General features: G+C 37.8%; 1 protein-coding gene and 1 long non-coding RNA gene across 4 annotated transcripts in view; one reads left to right on the forward strand and one right to left on the reverse strand.

Annotated features, from left to right (window-relative positions):
- LOC145944816 (uncharacterized) overlaps window positions 1-26,306 on the reverse strand; it is a 394,708-nt gene that overhangs the window by 41,009 nt on the left and 327,393 nt on the right. The gene's annotated exons all lie outside the window — the stretch shown is intronic.
- Window positions 18,444-26,306, forward strand: part of Sli (slit guidance ligand) — a 329,787-nt gene continuing 321,924 nt past the window's right edge. For both annotated transcript variants that reach the window (XM_083053307.1, XM_083053308.1), the window contains exon 1: window positions 18,444-19,776. In XM_083053307.1, the coding sequence (XP_082909433.1) occupies window positions 19,481-19,776 (296 nt within the window). In that variant the 5' untranslated portion in view covers window positions 18,444-19,480. The remainder of the gene's footprint in view (window positions 19,777-26,306) is intronic.

Here is a 26,306-nt window from a genome sequence, read left to right on the forward strand (position 1 = left end):
CAGTTCTGATTACGGTATAACAACCATAATCTAATTTTAATGAAGAACCGTTATTTCTTCTAGAATACAGACTCACTCGCGAAACGAAAATTACATTAACAGCTGTTTTGATGTACTGACTTGTTGCAAGAAATTCCGCTCTCTTTTTCTTTGCTCCTTTGCTCAATTTTTCTTTCTGATATGAATGTATGTCACGTTTTTTCTTTGATCTTCACCATGCGGGAATGTTGCTTTCTCAATCTTGCTTTCTATATATCTTCCGTGATACTTTTCTATGCATTATTTCAAAGATGTTCCATTGCCAATGTGCGTATATATATCTTTTACTTATATATGTATAATTCATTTAATCATTTTCGAGCAAAAAACTTCAGAATAAATTTCTATTATCGCAGTAGCTTCCGTTTTATATATTTATGCAATGTATTTTAAAATGCTCGAAAGACGTTACTTCCGAGAGTAGACAGCGTGTCACGACCCTCGATCGAAGAGCGATCTTTTTTTTTGTACGTACACGACGACACGTGTTACGGACATCTGTCATCTGTCACCAAGGAGGACACGTGTCAGAGCTATGACTTGTTGTCGTAAATGCATGATGACTAAATCTGATTTTTATTACGCTTGAATGCACAAACTTCTTGTATAAATACTTGATATTCTATCTTTATCTCAGATTTTTATCTTGCTAAAAATATTTAAATATAAAAATGTCTTTTAAAGAAGATATAAATAATATTAGAAACAATATATTGGAAATATATGTAAATGGAGTCAGCATATTTTAAGTATGTGTATTTGAAAGTTTGTGGAAATATATTAATTTTGGTATAATAGAATATGATATGATATTTATATTATTTGACTCAATAAATATAATACAATTAATGTGTGTAAAAAAAAAGAGAAAAAAACTTGCACACTAGAAACTTTATTTTCATTTTTATAATAAAATAATACTATATAGAGCACTCTCTTGAAGTAGATATTTTAAAATATTTAGATTAATATAAATATATATTAATTTAAAAGATTAAATATTTCAAAAATAAGTAAGTTAAATATTTGCTTTTTTTTTTATAGTAAAAATATTCTTATAATTAAAGTCAAACGATTAAACGTGCTTTATACATATATCGATAAATGTACATATATTACAGTAATCGAAATTCGTATTAATACTGAATGAATTTTTTTTATGTAGCCGCATATCGATAAATTACCGAAACCGACATATATTTTTGTCGCATGCTACACCGATTTTTATCAGAAGCATCGTCAGACAAATTTCGAAAGGGGAAGAAATATCATCAGACTTCAAACGCTCGCATCGTCGCGTCTCTCGCGTTTCTTGCACCATAAAATCTCGAAGAGTAGCGCGAAGCAGAAAACGCGGAAGACCTTGACGTGTTTTATCGACGTCGATTTGAATTTTAAATCTTTCGTTCGGTTTATACTTGACTAATTTTCAATGATACCGCAAACAGACATCCTTGCTCGTCCGAAAACGGATCAATACATTTTATGAAATAATTAAACTCGCGACAGATTAATCGTTGAGGTTGTGATTTAATCTGCAATGTCTCGACGTTGCATGCAGAAGCTTGCTTTTAAATTAATATTGGTAGTATCAAATATTGACAAATGTTCGCCCATCATTTAGAAACAAATGAACAATATCTCACGTGGTGCAATATTGATTGTCAATATTGACGTGAGTAATATATGCTTCGTGATTCGGAAATCAGGTTTCATATATCTGGAGAATAGCTCACAATAGTAAATAATTCAATGATCTCTTTCATTTTCGTTAAAAATTAATTCTGTTTGGTTAATATCAAATTATATGAATTATATAATCGATTATATGAAGAGGAATATATTAATTATTAAACGTTGAAGATTGCATTAATATTTGATATCTGTCAAAGTAATCGCGCGTCGCGATGATTTATACTTTTGCATATTTCTCGTTGACAATTATTTATTGCGGCAACAATGACTATATAAACTGGTGAGCAAAAAAATATTATATAAATAAAAAAGTAAACATACTAAAGACATATTTTAACTCGTATTTTCCGCGGACATTTACAAATGCATACCGATTAACGCGAATTCAATGTTTCTATTTGAATTGCATACGAAATGGCTTGTTGCGAAAAGCGGTTCGTTAGCGTCGATAGTCAATATTGATTACCCGGAAATTTTCCAGCATCGCATTTACCTCTTAAGCCGCAGTGCATAACAGCGAGGCGATTTCTCCGCCCATCATCGTTTACAGAGAGGGCAAGTGCTTTTCCTCAAAATGAACGGCGACGCATACGTTAATTTCACTCGATTACTATTAAACCGTGCGTTCGAAGTATCGATACAGATGGTTTGTGGTGATACACAGTCACTTCAATTCAATACGATTCATAAAGATAACAACGATACAATGGCCGATATTATTTTTACTTCATTTCCGCTCGACCATGTTCATTTTTTACGCAGAGAACTTGGAATTGCATTGCACGCGATACGCGTTAAATTTAAAGTCATAATGACACGCTTTATCACCATATTCTCCGCTTGATCTAAATTCCTAAAAGATATAAACTTGAAGCTTAATCAAATTCTCTGACGTGCTTTCTTTCCGGTCACGACTATACGAACTGTATTGTTCGTGCGCGACGTAAACAACCCATCTGTTTGTTTCATTTCAAAAATACATAAATTGCATTTATATTAGTATACATACATAAAAGTAGGTTAAATTATATCACATTCTATAACAAGAAACGAAAGAGAAATGTAACATAGTCAATAAAACATTCTGTTTTCAATAATTTTGAAAAATATAGACACGTGTTTTCATTCATATTTTCATATAACATGAATGAATCTCTTATTACGAATAATAATTTATCAAGTCCATATATAAAACATTTCAAATACGAGAAATTATAATATAAATATCATCGAATGCGTTTGTTGAATCAATATCAATGTTATGAATCATACTGATTATAAAAAAAAGAGAAAAATATATATCATTATATTTTCATCATTATATATAATCCGTGTTATTAATCGTACTTCTCTCGATTTACCGGGTGATTCTCATTCTTACTTCTACGCGATTAAAATGCATTTTTGTCACTATCGTGAAATACAGATAAAAAGAGGAAGCAATTGACTTGGTCGTGTTCAAAACTATAAAATAAGAAATCTCACGACCGATCCAGTCCCATCGTAATTCTCAATACTCGGTTGCACAGGGTACGTACGGCCGACTTTCTCATACTTTCTCTTGCACAAAATGACGATATCGAACGAAGGCGCGACGATAAAGGAGCATCGAGAAAATTCATCGACTTTAGTCTACAATCGTCCTTCTTCCCTCCCATTCTCTATCGGCGACGAGCTTATTTCGCGCAACCTCTAGTCGACCGTTTCTTCGATCCTCTGGTCGTCTACTTAACTTCATGATACCGCGGTCTTTCGCGGAGAAATACAGCTAAATGCTCGGCGATTTACGACTCACGCTGCTTTCGACAGCGATTACAGTGGGATAAAACCTCGGCGGGGACGCAGCGCCGATGCGGACGATAAAAATCGTGAATTATAAATATCTGGCGACGAATACAGAATGACCAGAATAAGAATAGACGTAGTTCTCGAATATTTAAGCGGAAATATTTTATTATTATTAACGGTTGAAAGCTAATTTATGCGTTTAAAAAAGCATCTACGAGTATAATATAGCTACATGTATTTATGTAACTTCTAATGTACAATAGTCTTAATTATTTTTAATTAAAAAGAAATAATATATTTATATATATTTAATGCATAAAAAATATTTCACAAGTAAAATGCATATAAAATTTAAGATTAAATATTAAAATATTCGGTGGTAAATTAATTCGAAAATCTCTCTCTCTCTCTCTCTCTCTCTCTCTCTCTCTTAATTTTTTTTAAGGATAATTTACTTTTTGTTATATAAAGTTTTGATCTCAAATCTCAACGATACTAATGACCGCATAATTTACACATTAAATTTTTATAAGCAATTTCTAACGTAGACGTGTACACGTTACGTATGATATTGATGAAGTGTTTCTATTTTACTGGATGGAATTAAGCAAAGTGTAAAGCAGTACAAATATGCGAGGGCTAAGTAAGTTGCGACGAAATAGATAACCCTCGGCAATGGATAAATCAACTCCGGGCTCCACCCACATGGCAGTTACGAAATTCAGTGCAGTTCGATAAATATCTCTGTCTCTCTTTCTCTTTTCTTCTTCCCTTTCACATTTGTTCCACTCCTCCAGTTTATTCCGATTCGCACTCATCTCGTAATTTGTCACATTTCAATTACTTCTTCGCCTTTCTTTAGATTTTTCTCTTCTTACATTCGCTTCTTACGTTATATATAAAGCGCCCTTATCAATAATTATATTCCGCGTTTCCCTTCCGGCCGGCGTATTATACTGGCTAAGAATAAATCATATATTAGAGGATAATTGGGTGGTACAAATAGTACAATTGAGAGAGAAGTAAAAAGGTCAACTCTCGATAAAGATCAGGGACGCATTGAGGTTCGGGTTGGCCGACCGATCGCCTGGAGCGCATTCAGTTTGGAATGCCGAAACAACAGAGGAATGATATGATTTTTATTTTGCTTATCGTTTCGTTATACGATAGTGTAGGGCGTGGTCAGTGTAATAAAAAGAATCGTATCTTTATTTTATTTCTATAAATTATATATACCCCCGACCCTCTATAGTACTTTTATCATATCTACTTATCCGCAAATATTCGAGGTCATCAATCTATAATAGATCGTCGAAATGCTTCGACGATGATTATTGAATTACATATATACATGATTTTAATTAATTAATATTACGTATATACTATTGAAATGCAAAAATCAAGAGAGAAGAAGTGATTTTAGTGACGATTTGAGATCACGCAATTCGCATAATTTATTAACTCAAGTTAACTTAATTTATATTAGCATTTTTCAACACCTGATACGTGTCAAAAGCTCCTCATGAGGGACTTTGATGCTGAACTGACTCGCATGATAAGCACTTCAAGATGCGTGATGAGAAGAAATAAAAAAAAGAAACTTGCAGTGCGGAACGTTAATGGCTTTGACGAGTATCGTTACGCTAGTGAATCGCCTCTGGGTTCAATTTACAGAAAGAGGATGAAAAAACGGGGGTAGGGAAAGAAAAGAGCAACGTGCGAGCTTACTGTGGCAGCTGAATTATTCATGTTACCAACGCTCCGAACCGATGATAAGGAACAAGGGAGGGAGACGAAAATGGGGAGGGTGAGACGACCGTAAATTCCAATTTATAAAACTGTTAAGCATCCATGGACGTCCAGTTACCTGCGTACCTACTTTTCAGCTATCCCCATATATTTTTACCATCACGTATCGATCTATCTGTTACTCTCTTTCTCACTCTCGCGCGTGTCCAAACGTGCGTGTGCGTGCACGTACACACGCACTTTCACCTGTCTGTTTCATCGTATTTTCGTCGTGCTGTACCCATAAAGCGAGAACCCTACCTCGGTCTCGTGGGGACGCGGTAATGCTCGTCGAGAGGATGAGGAATGCCATAGTGTATATAGAAAACACACACAAGCATACCCACGAATGACGCGCGTACGTGTGCCCACATATACGCATATATATATGCATGCGCTTTGTCGGGAGTAGTTCGCATACCTCAAGCGGTGGCTCTCCTTCCCACGTTTCGAAGGGTGAAAATGTGCCCCCGGCGTGCAGGAAGGGTAGGTAATTGTTTTGCCCTGGGTATGCCAGTCCTCTCTCTCTCTCTTTTCCTCCCTCTTCCCATCCTTTCTTCTCTCTCCCTCCCCTCATTCTCTCCCCTCTCTCTTCCCTCCGATTTGTATCATGCTTTTCATCCCTTTCCGTTTTTCTTCCTCTAGCTATCACCCTTCTTTCCTTTTGCGACCCCTCTTGCCCTTAACAGTTCCCTTTGAGGTAAAGAAACGATTCTGGTGTCAAATCGACTCGCGCACTAATTACACGCAGCGGTTTGTGTCTCGCGCAATCAGGCTGCGATCAACGCACCCCAGCGCATTGCTCTCGATGAAAAGAGGAGGGAAAAAAAAGCGCGTTTGCTCGTTGACCACGCATCATCGCTGGTTCATCTTGTCCATTTCACCCTTTCCGTCCGATCGGCCAACGAGTTTTCGCGAAAACGATTACCCGGTGCTAACCGATACTTTGTGCTTGCACGTCCCATTTATCGAGCGATTCTCCGGTACAAGCGGTCACGAACGATCGAGTTACCGGTCCATCATCGATTCTATCTCCCACACACATCTCCAACTATTCGTTCGAGACTCACGTCACTTTTCTAGAATCGCGCGAATGGCATACGGTATAACGCTCGGACGTTTCCGAAAAAGAGAAGGATTCCGCCGAGCTTCTGTATGTATGGCACGCGTCTTACAAAAGATCGGGAAGGACGACGGAGGTTAAAAGCGGCCCTCGGAGAACCGACGTTACTTGTATAGGTACCTCTAAAATCGCAGCATTACAGTCGCGACATTTATCATATAATCCACGGCGGTCGATATATACTTTTCTCTAAAAGCTCGCGCGAGACATGCGTCTCTCTCTCTTTCCTTCCCTCGCCTGTCTCTTCTTTCCATTGTACTCTTGTTCTACCCGTTGATCTCGCGGATCCTCTTCGCGGAATAAAAAATAAAGTTACGGAATTCGTGCGCGATCGCTATCTATCGCGAAAGCGTGCGTCTCGTAGGCTCCTTCCTCTCGTTTTACCCTTATGGTGCTATCCCTTGCATATGTCTCGCGGATGCGCACGTGTACGAGCGCGACTCGTCCCTCCCTCACTTTCTATGTTAGTGTGAGTACTGAGGGATCTCTACACAGCAATGTCGGTGCGTGGATAGCTTGGAGAATGCGTACATTCTTTATATACCGTGCCTAGCGTCATGCATTATTTTCATGCCGAATCGCGGGGAGATGGTTTTTTCGACCGCGGTAAGCGTAACTGCCAGGGAAAAGGAAATTTATTACTTAAGGGGAGAGAGTCATCTATATTATTTTGCTTCAATTCGTCTTGACAGTTTACAGGTCTGTTTTTGGGGTTTTGTCGTGGCAAAAAAGATAAATTTTTGTTTAACTTTCTTATTCACGTAAGATATTAATAAAGATAAAATTGTTTCAAATATATATCATTTTTTAATATATTTTTGAGATATTATAGCATTTATTATAGCATTTATTATAGCATTTAATTTATGTGTTTGTCCGTCACTAGTATCACGTGTACAAGTCACTTTCGACACTTAACATTTTCCAACCGTATGTGATTTTAATACCTCTTACAATTAGTTGCCGATAATCCTGCACATAAGCGTATTAGTGCGCTATTAAATGGCAAAATATATTCTCATAAGGCCGCGTTTACGTGCGGACGATTATACGTCATAGATAATGCATCTGCAGCCGGTAGGTGCACCATTTTGAAGTATTTCGCTCGATATCCCACCCCGGGCACCAAAACGAGCCCTGTGCAAAGCGCATGGTATACTTAAATACACGTGGCGTGTAGTTACATAGGTCAAGATAGGGTACGTACATTGGTGGAGGCAATTTCGAGAACTGTTATTCATAAAACGATAACGACCTGCGTAGCAATCTCGACCACGGTGTTCAAGATAGGACTCCATTGCGAAGATAAAGCCGTAGAGAACGGTGGAGAGCAGAGGTCCGGCCGGCGGAGACCGGTAATATAAGCCACGTCGAAACATTCGACCAATTCGGCGAAACGATTCATTTCGGAACCCTCATCAAATTAGTTGGTCTTCCAAGTTTTATGCATTTGTCTATTACTATCGTAAACGTCTCCGTTTGCGTCGTAAATGTCATAAATATATTTCTTCAAACAGCTGTTATGCCGTATTTAGCAATTGCTTAAAGCGTAATATGCTCGATTCTTTTCTCTCGATAACTATTCATTCGTTCGATAACTATTCATTCGCTCGATTATTTACGATCCGATGAATACGTTGCCCGTTTACCCGCTTCAATTACTTGATTTGATATATGTACATTTAATATTTTGTGTGTCAAAGCATTTATTGGTCATGTCACCACCGTTTATGTTTCATTTAAGTTTTACTGCCGTGCGTTCACTGCTACGTTAGGGAACGAAAATTTCAATAACGTTTTCGCTGATGCGCGAAACAATATAAATTGATTGCAATATTATTTATAATATTTAACTTTTTATGTAAATTTATTATTTAGTTTTACAATTTTAATTTATAATTTTAATTATTATTTATTATTTTATAATTTTAATATGTATAATATTAATCAAAATATTTGTAAGTTATATAATTATAATTTAATTTATAAAATTATATCAGTACGTTTGATAATTTTAAACTTCTAGAATGCAGAGTTCTACGCTCGATTTAAATATTATAGGAACATAAAATATAATTTGTTGAAAAATTAATATAAATCTAATATAAAAATTTTTCTCTCTTTTGCTGAATAAATGTTCCATGCTAAGAATTGATGAATCGTGAAAAAAATAGTGGCCATTCGGATATTTATTACGAAGATATCGATTATAATTTATTCTAAAAAAAATCCACTTTAGTGTGTCGTGTGCTTAATTCCAGTTAACGCCGTGAAAATTATACCAAATGATTAAACGATATGTTACTCGGTTCCGAGGCGCGGTTCCCTTCGTTCCAGAAAATCAATCATCGGCGATCTTAAACAGGGCGCGCGGATACGCCGAAGTACGATCGATTCTCCGTACACACGGTTTATCACTGCGCGTATTATATACCTTGTTGCACTCAATACATAAACACACACATGCAGCATCCGCCACGCCGAGATTAGATACGCGACCGCATACTCCACGCGGGATTATCACGTTGCATCCGACGATCGATCGATCCTCGAATGGCGTCGCCGTTTGCATCGCGCCATTCGACATTTCTCGAGAGAACGATGTAGAAGCGTTGTGGGTGAACGAGAAAGGAAGGGCCCTGGGTTTGCGGTCGCGTCATTGCGTCGGAGACGTGAAACGAAACGTCGACCGAAAGTGAGGTGCAAAAACAAAGAATAAATGGTAGGAGCAGGACGTTGCACGTGAGGGGATGAAAAAAGATGCGCGGAACCATTATAGATTTGCCATTAGAGCGTGCCCACCGGATGACTTTATTTAAAAGTCACAGGGAAAAAAGAGCGCTTCTCCCGCTGCCTTCCTTCGGCACCTTTTTCTACTCTCTCTCTGTTCGCCTCGCCTCTCTCGCCTCGCTACTATATTATCGGTTAGATACGGTGAGCGAGAGAGCGAAGCGTGTATTAGAGAATACACTTTCTTGCGAGTGACGTGTTCGGAATGCCGTCGTGATTAATGTTGCGTACGAATGATAAGCATAGTGTCAATATTGAACTTATGACACTAATACTCCGTCATCGATATCTGCGTGACAATGGCGCGAGTGGAAAAAGTTTAGTGACTTTGAGACACGATCATTCAAAAAAAGAAAGTATACGCGGAAAAATAATTGCTCGCGCGCAACGCAATTAAAGCGACGAATTAATTACTCCCGATGTTCTTGGAAAACTTTCACATTAGCTTCATGCTTGAATAATGTAATACATTTGCTCGTTAAATATTTAACATTATGGTCATTAGGAACAGATCATGAATTAATATTAGATAGATGCATTAATGATTGCCTCGATCCTCTGTTTTAATACAATTTTCAGAATTTCTCAATTTATCCATCAATTTATGCATTATGTATTTAGACTTTCCTCATATATAATAAAGCCTAAGTGAATTATTAATTAACAGTTACATAATAGAGAGGAATCTATTATATTAGGTAAATATCGCAATAGCGCAATTTACAACGAGATTGCATAGTTTATATTATTTATAGATAATTGTTGATCTCATAAGATGCAATATAGAATGTGTTAACAATTATGCGTTTTAGAATTTATAAAATCTCTATAAATATTACAGACGCATTTCTCTCACCTATATAATATCTCATTTATATAATATCTGACAAAATATTTTCGGACACAACAAAATAAATTATTTTCCACAAATTTAGATTTAATATATCTATATCTATGATTGATTATCTTTTGACTCAATATCTTGTTATATAATCGGACACGTGACAAAACAGGCTTAATCCACCGAATTTATATCTATCAGCACATCGTTCCCAATGAACATAACAAACGCATGTTATCGTCGGGGCGCTTAGTGGTCGAGAAACTCGCACGTGTCATAAGGAACCGATTGAGTTCTCCGTTTATTCTGTCGACCAATTGCTGACGCGTCACATAAAGGGACACGAAGTACTCGAGGGACAAGAAAACCGTCTCTTGACTATGTGCTCGTGGCTTCGTTTCGCCATATCCTGATGAAGGAGAGTCGAGGAAAGGAAAACGAGGATTTCGTAAGACAGGAATGAGGGGACGAGCAGAAAACGGAGTCTAGACCGATTAGCGTTTGGTCGCCGGAACTTCGAGACGGGCTCGGAAAACCGACGGAAGTGGCTGGACTTCTTCCATGGTAGCAGGCTAAGAGGACGGGTGGAAAGACAAATAGAATTCGGAAGGAGTTTTTGCCGCCCGGCAAGATTTAATAGCCGGCAGGCTCCTAGATGGATACGAGGGGACGCGGGCGAATGCGAAATTTCCGTGGACAGACATGAGAAATTAGGGACACGCTTCCTGCGGCTCCTCCCGTTTCGAGGGATGTTCTCTGATGATCGTTTCGCCACAAAACAACTCGTCTTGACTATCGGCAATAAAAGTGAGCGCGGAACATTAAGATCCCATCCGAGTTAATGAACGTGATAAAATGGAAATGATAATTATCATACTGAGACAGATTTGATAGAGATATTAATTATAATGTGAATTAAAATCATGAAAATATAAAAGTAAAATAATTGCATAAATATTATAATTTGAACTGGAAGAAATTTTATTGTCGAGCACAAAGAGATGCTATGTGTTAATGTAACAAACTCATTACAATGACATTACGGTATATTAGATTACAGTAATTACGAGTAGTATTATCGCAAGTACGATTATTACTAAAGAGTTTCTCTGTTTCTCAGATCTGCGCATTAATGCTTGTACATGAACATGAAACGAGTTGTCCGGTAATTAACATGTAGAAACTGGATTATAAATTGCTTATAATTTAAAACATCTTAGCAAGAGACCAAACGAATGTTTGCCGCATGGGAAACGATTAATGGCAGTTATTAAAAATCCAGTAGTACAATAAGTAATTAAAGTAATTTGATCTTTATAATTTTGCATTTTGTTAATTTACAACAGAGTTGTGAAAAAAAACGACGCGGCATCTTATTTGTTAAAACACTTTTTTAAAAATTATCTTAAGTAGAAAAGCAAACGGAAGGCGAGTTTAATACGTTTTATTAAATAAACTCTCTTGGAAGTAATAAACGAACTTCTTAGTTTCTTTAAATATTGCTAACAAGGAAAGAGTTGAGTGAAACAGAGTTCATTTCTGCTTTTAATTCTTGCCGTTATTTATTTCTTTGAAAGGATAAATGCAATTTCGAATATTACGAAAAAATAAGTGTTGCAGGAAAAAATTCATTTTGACAGAAATGGAATAATTAAGCAGCGCTGTGTCGCACGTATATTTCTGTATATATTTCATAAAGACGGTATGAAAATACTTTTGTACAAAAGAGAAAGAGAGAGAAAGAAAGAGAAAAATTCAGACTTTATGTTTCATTGTCAAAGATAATTGTATTTGAATTTTTTTTATGATATTAGTTTTTTTGTCAAACTGGCAACGATATCGATTTGCATACTGATCAGATCCTCTTTGTACGGTTTACGAAGTTTCGCGCAATTTTATAGAAGGGAAAAAATCGATATTGATTTCCGCCAATCACTGAAGTGTCGATACAGCAGAGAGAAATACTACTTCTGCAGTAATCCTTTCTCATCTCTTTCGGTCCCGGGGGGACACGAGTGGATGCCACGAGGAATGAAAGAAGATCCTTCCCCCGATTAATACACAGCACCGTCTCCATGTCGCCAAGGACCGTGTACCGCACTCTTGGTCCTCTTCTTAAGCACGTCGGAAGGTGAAAGGAAGGGGGTGGGCCGAAGGCAGAGGGGGAGGGTTAGCTTCCAATTCGTATCTAGTGTGATTTCCCCGGGGTAAAGTCGACCGATCAACCGATCGAGTGGGTGGTTGAAAACCGCACTGGGAAACCTAATATATCCGAGAGAGAGTCCCTCCCTTCTCACTCTCTTACTGTGATCTGTAAAAGCTTTAAGAGGGCGTACGAGCGTTATCTTGCTCGCCTTGTCCTCGAGCGTTTACATTTCTCGAGTATATATGGCACGCGCGTTATCCGAGTAAGTATAATAATAAGATGTAGGTATGTGTGTTATATATAGAGGAAGAATAGCTTTAGAGAAGATGTTTCGCTTTGATAGAACTACAATCATCTGCATTTTCTTTAAATCCTTTAAAGTTCGAGTTCTCGATTACTTTACCCTTTGATCGTATCAATTTTTTATAATCTTACACTACTTTACTGAGAACAATTTCACAAGTGTCTTCAAGTATCACTTTAAATTCTAGATACAAAAATTAGCACCGCGGAAACATCGTTACTATCGATATTGTTGATGATTTTTCGATGTTGTTGACACGCGATGTCACTGCTTTTAGTATCGAACATCGATTTTCGATCGATCGCGCGATGCCCCGCGACATCGTTTCGCGATAGATAGTCGTGCGCGCATTTTAAAAGAGAGACCTTAAAAATCCATTTTGCACGGGCCATTAGGCACACATGTTAGCCAAACATCTCTTGTTCCAAAGCAAACTGCGCCCCGAAGGTTTTTCACGAAAAGTCGTCGAATTTCTTCGGTTCGTAGGGCACGAATCCGTCTACTGTAGACACCCGTAAGAGATAGAATGCGGAAATATTGAAGAAAGTGAAGATGTATGTACGCGCCATTCACGATAATGTCAGCGCTACATTATTGAGTAGTAGTGGCAAAAGTGCGATAGGATCTGAGTCTTTAGAACTTGTTGGAAATAAAGAAAAGTATAAGACAGAGATGGAAGGATTTCAAATATTTGCTTAGGAAGTGTCAAGAATTAGTGTGTGATGACACAGTGGCTTGCGTGAAATATCGATTTTCGAAAATATCGGTGTATCTGAAACAGAGATTTCAAATATTTATTTTTTCTTAAATAAATATCAAAAAATAGAATGTACGTAACTTTTTCACTATATCGAAGACAGAAAAATAAATCGGAATTGTAAAATTATAACAATAAAATATAGCTAAAACGTAATAATAAAATGTATAGCTAAAAATTACGCGAGACGTAATCTCACGATATGTGAAGTTTTGATTAGAGACGTACAATATCCATGAAGAAAGTAATCCTAGCCGCGAACAGGTATAGCTAGGATAAACGAGCTCTCCTCCCTCTTTCTTTTATATAGCACCATAGTCGCTTTTCCCTCCGCGCGCTATAACGATCCGCCCTCCAGGAATATCTCTATCCACCTGTCTACATCCATATCCTTCAGACAAAATTGTCTTCCGAAGTGGCTTACAAATATATTTCAATAGAAACGTAATATTCCGGAGTCAGTTGTATTGGCTGTTCCTGAATCGTTCCTGGTTTGCTCGCCCCCTTTTTCTTCTCAAAGGGATTTCCTACTACTTCCATGGACGTGTACATATCATACATTCGTCATGTCTAAGCGACGAAGTAATATCGTTCCTACTTCTATGCGAGATCTCGTAAAGCCGACGATACAAAGTATCGCAGACAACGCGGGCGCGTCATCTTAAAAAATGTGTGCATTTTTTTCCTCGGATGGAAAATACTTGTCGAACAAACGCGTGTCTTCGATATAATCATATTGCACGATATTTCGATTTCAATGGAAATTGGGTGCAGTTTTGCCTATAGACTTCATAAGTTCTAAGAGTAAGAACAGGTCTGTTACGAATGATAAATAAAGTGCACTCTCACTTTGAACGAAAAGAATCTTTCCGTGTAAAGACTTCAAAGGCCCTTTTTAATTCTTCGATGCATATGATGCGTATAATTCATTATGAAAAATGATTAAATTTTTATACCATTCGTTTCGTAATTTGATAACTATTTAGTAACGGCACAAAAAAATGTGTGAAGAAAAATAATGTGCCATTAATGGAAATTGTTAAATTTTTTAATTATAACATTACCTTTTTTATTAATTTACATTACATTACCAATTCATATTTACGCGCGTGCGCAAATTTATATACTGTAGTTATTAAATTCTCTCAGAGTATTACTAGTATTTGCAGATTTAATACGTAGCCTACATGCAAATTACGTGAAATAAATTTTATATTTATATTAATTGTTATCACGAAGAATAAACGAGATAATATTCAACATACATGATTATTCAGGCATTAAAAATATATTATACATAAATTTAAAAATAAATTTAACTCACATAAGAGAGAAGGGGAAAAGAGAGAGAGAGAGAGACATAAAAATTGTTTGGAAAGATAATATTGTATATACTATCCATAGGATTATTATGTTTGTCCGTTGAATTTCTTTGGAAGATGTAACATATGCTTCGTACTTTATTTTCTCGTTTTACACCGCGACGTATCCCAAGAGCAGACGCTCCGAAGGGTTGCGACAACCCCGAACTTTTGTCAATATTGATCCCCTCCCTTTGCACCTAGGGGGGAGGAAGGGAACGTACTTACGCGTTCGGCTAACGTATGTCTTCGATTTTTACAAGCTTTAATGCGTTTCGCAAACAGACGACCATTCGAAAGCTACACTTTAGCCTCACCGTTCTCGATGCGTCCCATATGACTAATCATGTTTTAAATCACATTACGTGAGTCCACAAGCGCTCAATTTGCAAGTACAACATTCGAAGTCTAAGCATGTTGGACATTCGAATCCGTCGGCGGATTTAATCATACGTTTGCTCTGTAGAAAGTAAAACAGAGTTAGTTAGTCTCTTTTGTAATATCCGTCGCAGCTGCACGTTCATGAGCATAATGTCGTTAGTTATCGACCGTCGTATATCGCGAATAAATTAAGTTTCCATAAAGTGTAGGGCATGCAGAAATTGATTTTTCGCCGTCTCGCTCGTTCGCTCGTACCTACAACCTTTTGCGAATCTCTGAGAGGAGGGCTACCGTATGTACGACGATGAATGGATGCAGCAAGAAAAAGATTTCAACCTGCCGGCACCCATTTATCGGCGCGCTACTTTACTTTAATTAATATGCGCTAACAACGTTAATTAATGCGGCGTAGCCGCGACGGGGACATGGTCGACGAGGACGCGCCAGAAGGGACAAGGAATTCTGCTCTCCTCTTTCGTCTGTCTATCCATCAAGGAGCGGCCGCGCCGCTTGTGTCGCATTCAAACCGAGTTGGCGCCACCCTTGCCACCTTAACTTCGACATCAGAGGCTTCCGGGGCGATATTATCTGTAGGAAAGTGCTCGAGAATATTATACGTGCGTAGTGTACACACCCTATCGGGGCCAGCTACTTTAACCGTACTCGACGTTGGATGATAGAGAGGAGAGGGAGTGAAACGGGGGTGAAGAGAGTGGGAAGGTGGAAGCATCCACTAGACGGTAGCGACTACTGCTAATCGAATTATCGATCCCTGTCCGCGTTCTCGAAGCGAATATTAGATTTTCCGCGAATTTTAATGTACGACGAAGCCCAACAGGCAGACTTCTTCTTTTCCTCTTTTCGAGAACGTCAATATAATAGTAAGCAAAAGGATTTATGTCGAAATAAATTTCCGGCGTCAAAATGTCACTTCAATGACAGTCTCACATATGTCTTTTCTCGCATTTCTATTACTAAATAATTTAAAAATTAACAAGTAATATTATCGACAAAGATATATTACGTATCTTCGAAAACATGTTGCATCACTGAAAATTTACTCTTGAAAAAGAAGCAATTATTCGAAAATATCGCAGTTTATTGTTGCTTCTTTTCCATGATGATTGGTTACCTCAATATATATGCACTGTGTTATTTCGTACCGATGAAGATCGATCTGTTATTAAAACGGCGTAATTTGATCGTGTAATTTCACAGCTTGAATATTGAAGAAGTTATTAGTGTATGAGTAATTTTATTCGTTTAATACGAGTTTAATACCATTGCTTTTGTGAAGAACGAAGAAAATTGCAATATACTCTTCTCGCGTTTGAAATAATACTCGTATATTAAAAAACCGTCATCATTGCGTATTTTGACAGCTTTTTTAATGTCAAATGCGCGCGCTTGCCGAGTCAATTCGTGGTATTGTTTTCAAATAAAGTGTGTGAAAAATGTTACAAAAAATTGTTATAATAAGTCTGTTAATATTAATAGGATCAACAACTCTACGCAATGCTAGCATATAGCTTTACGCGCATTGTTCATATACGTTAGCTATTTTATTATTTTGTTATTATGTGTTATTATTTGTTATTAGTGTTATTATGTGTTATTATTATTGATATTAATTAAACTATATTATTAAATATTATTATTGTATATTAATTAGTATATAATAATAGTATTCTTAAAATATTTATCCTGAATTATTACTTGCATGGAGATATTACATTTATTCGATTCGAAACTCTCGACTTTACTTTTTATTTTGTGACTATTTCCGGTCGTGCACGCGTTTCTCTATCGTATCGCTTAGCAGACGTTTATTACAAGTGAGCGATTTCTTTCATTCCTGCATATGTCAGATCTAATTTTAAAAGCTCCATAGTGGTACCGCATCGCATTTTTCTCCGAATGGAAAATTCCGGCCGCATTCTACTTTCAGGTGTCCGCAGGTAAAGATGAATCGCAGGAACGCACGAGGAAGGCACTTACGCGGTGGATACATGTACATATATACATGAGACATCGCGTAAGCGTGTTCAAGGCACGTTTCTTCGCGCAGAAACCGCGTGCGGTCGGGCGGCACGAATGGGGGTAGATGGGGAAGGAGGGAAAAAGTTGGGAGGAAGAAAAGCAGGAACCTCGGAAAATGTCAGAGAAAAATTCCAATATGCCTCGAAATTCTGGCGGCCGTGCATGGAATGCATCTGAGCCCCTTGATTGTGCTTCGCTAGCATATTTTTCTCGTACTTCCGATATTGCACCGGCGAGTTTCCTCGCTTTATAACTGCGTGCGCCATTGAATCTCCGCTTTCCTCGATCCGTACAAGGTGCGCCATGTGCGCCCACAAAGGACACGGAACTTTTTTCCCATTTGTATCTGTATCAAGAGCAGTTTCCGCTACTTTTTGTTTATTTATTGCGACTGAAGGCCAGATATTTATATATTTCATTTGAATGTTATATCGCGTTTACACACAACGAATTGTCTGCTTTTATAAAATCTAACTAATATCATAGTCGGTTATTTATTTAAACCGTGGCGTAGATAAAAATTTTAACATAACTGGAGCTTCAAAAATATTAACGAACCGATTATTGAGTGACAGTTTATTTAGTAATTGCATTTAAAATTCGACCTATTTGTTAATTAATTTGTTAATTACATTCTCAAATCTGCTAGCACATGGATACATGTTTCCTTCCTAATTGAATTGAATGAATTTTATTTTTTTTGTGTATTGGTCCCGCACGGATTTATATATCCACGCTCGTAAAGATTGCACATGCGAGAAAGTTTCCCCGTTAGCGCTTTAAATCGTTCTCCTGTACCCATTAAATTAAGTGTTCATTCACTCAATTCGACTTGTTACGTGTACGATAACGTATACGTACCCGCGCTGTGCGATCTTACAATTAAAAATCACTCTATACTCTACTAATAGAGTTGTTCAGCTCGACAGAGGTATATATATTATTCGAGTATATACATATAAACACATTGTTACATATATCGTGTAACTTAAATAAATAAATCCCTTTTTAGATTTATATAAATTATATTACAAAATTTGAACTTTTTTCCGTAAATATTTTTAGTGATATATTTAATCTTAATATAAATTTTTTATTTTGTTTCAGGTGATGCCTCTTCCCGAATGAACTTCTTGATTTCATCGATACATTTGAGCGAATCGTCAACGCTAATAATGCTCATGTAAGAAATAATCGTTGGCAAAATACCGATTATTCTTTATCCGCGATCCACTAACGCACTTGTTTCGTCCTGCGCATAATTTTGATGTGTATTCCTCATCCACGCGATCGTTGCACACCGAGAAACTGAGATCGATTCGATATCTAATATCACCGGCGTTATTTACAACAGTAAATGATTGTCTACGCCTCGCGAGGTATCGATAGAAAACCGTCTCGCGGCACGAGCCACGTACCCACTCGGGTACGATAGATCCTTGGCCGAAAACCAGCATCAAGATAAAGTCAGTGGGAGCTGTACCGCAAGATGCGCGGGAACGGGTGGTGCTGTTAGTGGTGGATAACAATTCGTTGGAAGAACCAGCGAGCGGCGAGGAAGGGGGCCACGAAAACGGCCCCCGAAAGGGCCCGCTGGATGGTTTAGCCTGCGAGCAACCATCGACGAGACCTAGCCGGCAAGAGGGCGAGAATATCCGAACGACCGAGACGCAGGACTCCGACCTGGCCGCGGTGGACATCGGGCTGAGATCGCTCGACGAACACGTAGAACTGAATGAAAGGCTCGGAAGCGAGGAAACAAAGGGACCGCAAAGCTCCATAGTGTCAACGATCGACAACGACGTCCCGATCTTGGTACACTGCAAACGTCATCCGGAGGAATTCAACGGCGCAGCCTTGGAGCTACAATCGACCGGTAATAATTGCAACGCGCGCTCGAAGCGTTCGAGGAAGACGTTGGACGACGGCAACGACAACGGCAACGACGACGAACAACCGGCGAGGAGAATCTGCGCGGCGCATCGACACAGAGTGTCCTGTCACGTAACACGAACCCACGCGGAGCCACCCTGCCGAAGAGACGCGAACCGAAGCCGGCCCTGTCGTGTTCATGATCGCCGACGGAACTGCCCGAGAGGGAAGTCGACGGAGAGACGGGAACACCGGGATCTGAGGTATCACGATCCGGAGAACGCCATCGTTCGATTGGAGCAGGACCCGATACTTCGTCCGGTGCGCATCCTCGGTTGTCCTCCCACAGAGGAGATATCCTCCTTCCTGGAGCCAGCCGGGCCCAGTTACGTTTACGCGGGCATCAACGTAAGCCAGTTCGCCGGTGGTGAACCACCTTACTTCGCTCAACACAATCCAGACAATATTCTGCCCAAGAGCCGCGTCGGCAGCATCGCCAGACTCCTCGACGGGCCGAATCGCGCCGTGAAGGACATCAATCGCAAGGTCCTCACGATGGCGCGCGCCATGACGCCCGCCTGGTCGCTACGTCTGCTCGGCGTCAGCTGCGGCTCCGTCGTTTGCGCCTGGGGACTTTTGCTAATATTATCCGTGCTCGGTGGCGGGGCCTCGCATGGCACCGGAATCGGTAGTTTCGGCCTCGGTAGTAGTATGACGGGTACGATGGACGATTTGAATGGGATCAGGTGCCCTTGGGCGTGCACGTGTGCCGGACAAGATGTCGACTGCTCTCATCGCGTCCTCACGCAGATACCTGGTGACCTGGCGAGCTTGCTCATCGCGGAAAAACTGTGAGTAACTAACGAAATGCTGATTTTACTTTGCGAGTACATGACTGTGTTTATATTTAAAAAATGCATAGTATGCATTAATGAAAGACGAACTCTATTATGCAATTTCACTTAAACACACGTTGTCTAAATAGACAACATTGTGACAACATTTACTTCGTGAAAGAGAAGCAATATTTTTTTTAAACTGTATCTTAGTTCTATATCTTAGTAAACGTTATCTCATTGCAATTACAACATTACACAGTTGGAGCGTCGTTGCTATAATTGCGAGAGCCAAAAGTTAAGGTCTGACTTGCTTAACTATAATTATTTCGTTTCTCGAGAAATCATTAACGATTTTAACCATGTCGAATCAACATCTCGTTTAAACACTTCAAGTGAGAGAAGTAGATTTTTTGTTTTAACTTTTCAAAGATTAATTTGGAATCCACGAAACAAGTGGAATCAATATGCAAATTGCGAAATTTTTGGTCACGATTCGAAAGCGTATTTATGCATAATAGGGCGTAAGAGTCGCAGTTATAATTGACATTTTTTGAACATTCGCGTGTATTTTCGGGGTTCGATATATCACGAATCGTAGCATCAGGACGCGATAGATATTTTCAGTTTATTTATAAATCAACCGAAAATCTAGTTTCGTGTTTACTCTCGAGAGAGACTCGAAATACCGTCGATCAAATAATCGATACGGCGATAAAAATCAGCTTGCCTGTGCAAGTCGTAGCGTTCGCTTCGTTATTCGCAGTCCACTCCTTCGGGAAACAATCCACATCATCTTTTTTGCAAAGCAACCGCTGCATAATGAACATCGGCTGTTAGCCGCGGCTCGATAACTTCCTTTCGCTCGCTATATATTTGCACGCGTATTTAATCGAGCCAAAAATTCAACCGCGGAATTATTTCGAATGTCATGATATATTTGCATATTTTTCGAATATCGAATCGAGATACATCGTAATAACGATCGTTTAACAACTGCGCGCTCTCGTTGCCAGTTGGTAGACAGAAGGTAATGCAATAAAAAACCGGGAGACAGCGCCATAATATACATTACAGTCGGCAAAAGAAGGAGATATAAAGAATGCCTTACGTTCTCCGAGAATTCTCTCGGAGAATATTGCAGAGTGCTCTCGCTTTTTATCAATAATACTGTCTCGAATATCGCAATACCGCGCATATCCGCACATTGCGCGCAATAATGTGTCGGTATATATTGATTTGACGCGAAATATCCCGATTTTCGGGGTAAGCGATATTGTCAAGAGTCATAGGATGGACACGCTTTGTTTCTGCTTTACGCAATCTGCGCAATTCAAACAAAAGCACCGACATTTATTGAAATGATGTATTAACTCTTTATCGGATCTTTATTTACCAATGCAATATTGCACAATTTGCGAGAAACGCTATTTACTTTTTTTCTTCATATTATACATCTTCATTGAGATATATTACAATGTCATGATCATTATTAAATCAATATTAAATAAGGTAATAATAAAACCTGGGTAAATATTTAATGAATACAATATGAATTTTGATGTATTGTCTGCTTGTGTATTTGCTTATACGTAGATATTTAAAATCAGTCGCGCTGACTAATCGAGTTATAAAAAAAATATACGTCGCGCTTAATCTCATCCCTTTGTCACATTTTTTTTTTTTTAAGCGAACGACCTTGAAATCACATTTCGATAAATCCGTGCGTGGTATTCAATGTAGAGATACATTAACGGTCTTTGATTAGCATATGATTAATATGCTGTAGACGAACGAGTGAGATACCAAGAATAATTAAATCCTCGAAATACATTGACGCGCGGTAATTCATCGTGGATGCGGTTGCACGAAGGACTATACACATGAAAATATCATTGTCTCGAAACACGAAATGACTCCCGAAACGACGCGGACGATGTCTTTTTATGTGGGATTACGGGCGTCTAATGTTGGCACGAAATTCATTATATGCTATAAGCACGAACCGCTCGTATCTCAAAGAATATGTGCACGCGTGTTCTGCCTGTAAATTAAATTTACAACGTCAAATCGAGCATCGCGACTGTGTATGGCACATCGCGTTAAGTCGCGCGTACGATATTGATGTTAAATATTAACGCGTTTTTTTTTTTTTTTTCGTAGTTGGATGTATTCATGCGGACGTATGCGTATACTGCCACGTAGACGCACGTGCGTATTTTGAAATCTGTTGAAACTGTCGAATCGATACTGATATAATTGGCTCGAAATATATATTTGACGCAGATACGTCGCGTTTTATATTTTTCGCGGATATTTTCGATGATCCTCTACAATCTACAACATATCCGTAACATCGACATTTAAACACTAATATAATTTATGTTATAATTTAACTAAAAAAACAAGAATACGTAAGATATGTAAATCACATCAAAGAAAATTATGTAGCATTGCTCTAGCTTACATTATCACATTTAAATGACTATCGAGAATGCATGATATCGGTACTTGCAATCTATGCCAGAGCGAACGCTCGAAATGAGATTAATGATTGCATTCAATATGCTTGCATGGAAGTGACGTGATTGATAGCAAGCATGTATAAAGTAAGGCTACAAATACGTCAAGTGAAAAGATTGAAAGGAGAGACAGGCAAAAATATTACGATATAAAAGTAACGTCATTTATTTTTAACTTCTTTTCACTAAAACTCTTAACATCCAATAATTTTTATTAATCAAATATTTTATTGAAAAGTTTTATTTTATTTTTTATATACATTTAAATATTTATCGTAATAATTAAAATATCACTTTACTTATATAAAGATTTTTGAATAATATTTTTTCAAATTTCTAAAACACATTCTCTCACGATATCAATTTATGTTCCTCAATTCGAGTTAATCAATGAAGCTATAATAAACGTCGACACAAAATCATCAACTAGAGGAGATGGGCAATATAGATGAGCCACTTTGATCACTGTCCAACTGAGAATCACTGTTTATACCTGTTCACCCGCAGTGAGTCGATCTTGGGATAATTAGGGACCCAAGGCAACTAGATTTCCCTCTTCATAGCTAACCCTATCTAAATCCGTAGCCTGCAGATGGCTAAACGCTCCCGTGTTATACATGAGTATACATTGATTGGTGTCACTACCAAGCTATACCTCGCTATCAGTAGTTCGAATGAATCTCCGGGGATGGTTCTAAGCTACGATGTACACGATCTAACAGGCCTGCAGAAGGTCCTGGCAGGCTATATGTATATATCGATATATCGCGCACAAATATATTCAATATTGTATGCGGTGAATTAAATTATTATCTTGATATCGTGTCAAGTTCGTAATTATGTTATGCGTTAATAGAATTTTCTATAATAATGTTTCATGTTACATTATTATGGTCATATAATGATCACGTCAAATGTGAAATTTCTGAATGGATATCAATCGGTTGTATATTAATCCGGAACTGCAAGGAAATATACCCTAATATTAAATATATATCCTAATATTAAATTAGGAAATGAAGGAAATAAAAGAAAAATATATTTGTTTCTTTCTGCGAGATATATTTTTCAATTTTTGTATTACATAATAATTGCTATAATTATTTTCTATTTTTATATTAAATAATTTTTTTTTAAATAGTTCAAAAAGAATTGATAAAATAATACCAAACTTATAGCAATTTTATTTTAAATTTATTATCATTTAATCGTTAGTTATAGGTAAATCCAAACTTTGTTTTATTGCCGTGCTTATATTGTCCATAATTTTCATAATTTCCCCATTATTTAATGAAATAACCGGTTAATATATTCCGGATAATATATTCTTTCTCACATCCATCGAGAAATTCACAAATATATGGGGGTCGACTCCGCACTTTGCTTCCGGCAGCGTTTTCCTTCCACGAATGGAACACGCCGTTGTATAATAGTCGTACGTCTACGCGATATCGCCTGCACTTATGATTTTTCGATTAAGCTACGTAAACAGAGTACACGGTAAGCTAAACATCTGCCAGCGCGGGCCGAGTGTTTGGGCAAGGCTCCGATACGTTCCGCCAACTAACATTCAACGAACTGACGTTCGTAAAGCAACGTCCTACATTCAGTTACCACCGACTTGTAGCTACTGTACCGCACTACGATGCAGTAAATATTAGAATCGACACGTGTGGCAGCCATTTTGTTGATCCTCCGTTCCCGATATTTACATTTTCCAACCGCTTGTGAATCAGATTTTACCAGCTATCTTCATGCTCGCTCTCGCTGAGTACATATTTCCCTGTTAGCGGGGCTTCTCATTGTTTACACGATCGCGGAAAATACTGTCGAATATCTCTTAATTTTGTATGTGTTAATCATGATTTTGGAGTAAAGCTACTGATTATGTTATCAACGAATATATCTCACATTTCCATTATTTTCTGATTAATTCAAAAGCCTATAACGATGCAAGAATATCGTAATATTATATTACATCATAATAGTTGTGTGTGCATTTATGTTGCATATTATTAATATATATAGCTTTTAAAAAAACATGAATCAGCTTGTAGTATATTAAACGAACATCGAAAAATGATTTTTCATGCGATTTCGGAAAAATTTCTATCATCCTAATTGAATAATAAAATATTTGAAAAATCGATTATTTTTATAATATAAAACCGTTGCAAAAAAGCTCATGAGACATTATGTTACAACTATACAGATTCTGCAGATGTAATATTAATTATGTTACTCTGCAAAATCAGGAATTTCTATTCCTGTGACATTTCTGGATCAAAATAACAAAATTATGGTCCTACGCCATTTCATTCTGTGAAACTTCAAATGTAAGAAAACGGCGGAAATTCATGAAATGAAGGTGGTACGCATTTCGACTTAATTAAGAAATTCCAAGCATATATTTTTTCAGTCCGACCGCGTAACGCTGGCGAATGTTAAGGTCAGTGACCCCCCTGACGATCAATGATTTTAATTAGAATTTTTTTTACGTGCAATCCCATGTTTCGCGACGTGTGAAATCGGGTAAGATATGTAGCCGGTTCCCTTCAAATTCCTCGAGTGCAATGCAGTGATCCGCATAGTTGCTCGCGCGGCGTGAAACTACCATGTTCGCTTTACGCGTTAGGCGAAATGGGAAATGTGAGAAAGTGATATACAGAGCATTTCGATAGTACTGCAGTGCGGTATGATAACATCCTATATTTTGTAGTTAAATTAAAACAAAAACAAAAAAAATAAATAGACTTTTTGTAGTTCTTGAAAAATGACGTTAATTCTACAACATAATTTTTTAATGTAAATTATTATCTATAATATTATATACGTATGTTCTTGCAGAAATTAGAAGCTTTTTAAAATTGGTGCAATTAGTAATTACGTAAATCGTCTGATCTACATGTTTGTTTGTATAAAACATGTATAAAAATATGTATAAAAATATTATTAACACATCACATATACTTATTACTAACATAACTTCGTATCTTGATCAATTTGATCAAAAAACTTAACATCTCGATTTCGAAACTTTCGACGAATGTGAAATAACATTCTCGAGACGGTTGCGGAAATGCGGTAGAATCGTCTGATACGTAACTCTGTACTTTATAACGTCGCTGTGCTACGGAAGTTACGATGATGAGATCACGTCGCGTCGAGGGTTACACAAATATTTTCGTTTTGACGTTCGCGCGTTGCGGCTTTAGAACCTTTCCAACACATGAGAGAGAAAAAGAGAGAGAGAGAAAAGAGCAGAGAGCAAGATAGAGAGATAGAGATTGTTCACACAAAATCGTTTATAAGCGCCCGGTAATTTTGAAGCTGAGCGACGAAGCACCGTCTACGGAAAACGCAGTTGGCGGTTTCCATCACACAGTTATTTGGGTTACCTCACCGACATCGCGCATAATAGGTACGCCATGGTATATGGTGAGAACGTGTAGCAGGGATCGGGTAGGGGCTGCGGCGTTTTGCTGCCGCAATACGGGGGTAGACGATGCGACGCGGCGCGAAGGGAGTTAAACGCGAATATTTTACGACACCTTCGGGCGAATCCCTCACGTACCTTAATTTAGACTCATACGCGAAAAAATGCAGTTGGTCGACACATGCATTGGACCCATGCATCCTTATATAGATCGGCGAAATATAAAATGCAATAACGTTCCGCCAAGTTTGCCGGCATGAGCGGACCAAACTTTAAGCGGTGTTAAAAACACCCTATACGTATACCGAGATTCTGGCTGAATATTTATGGGGCGAAAGATTTCTCACTCAGGGTGCGAATTTTCTTTTTTAATTCCATGGGGACGCACTGATTGATTTACTTTGAACAATGCTACTTCAATCCGACGGAAGACATATTATTTTTTATTATGACGCATATAATTTGTTAAATAAAATAATTTGTGTAATTTAATTTTTCAAACTAATGTTATTGACCAATTATTGTATTATTGACCAATTTCATATTTCGATGTAGGAAGAAATTTAAATGTTGCAATTAAGAACACT

Source organism: Prenolepis imparis, unplaced genomic scaffold, assembly GCF_030444845.1.
Source record: "Prenolepis imparis isolate NDT839.2.m4 unplaced genomic scaffold, iyPreImpa1.0 SCAF_1, whole genome shotgun sequence".
Classification (NCBI taxonomy): domain Eukaryota; kingdom Metazoa; phylum Arthropoda; class Insecta; order Hymenoptera; family Formicidae; genus Prenolepis; species Prenolepis imparis.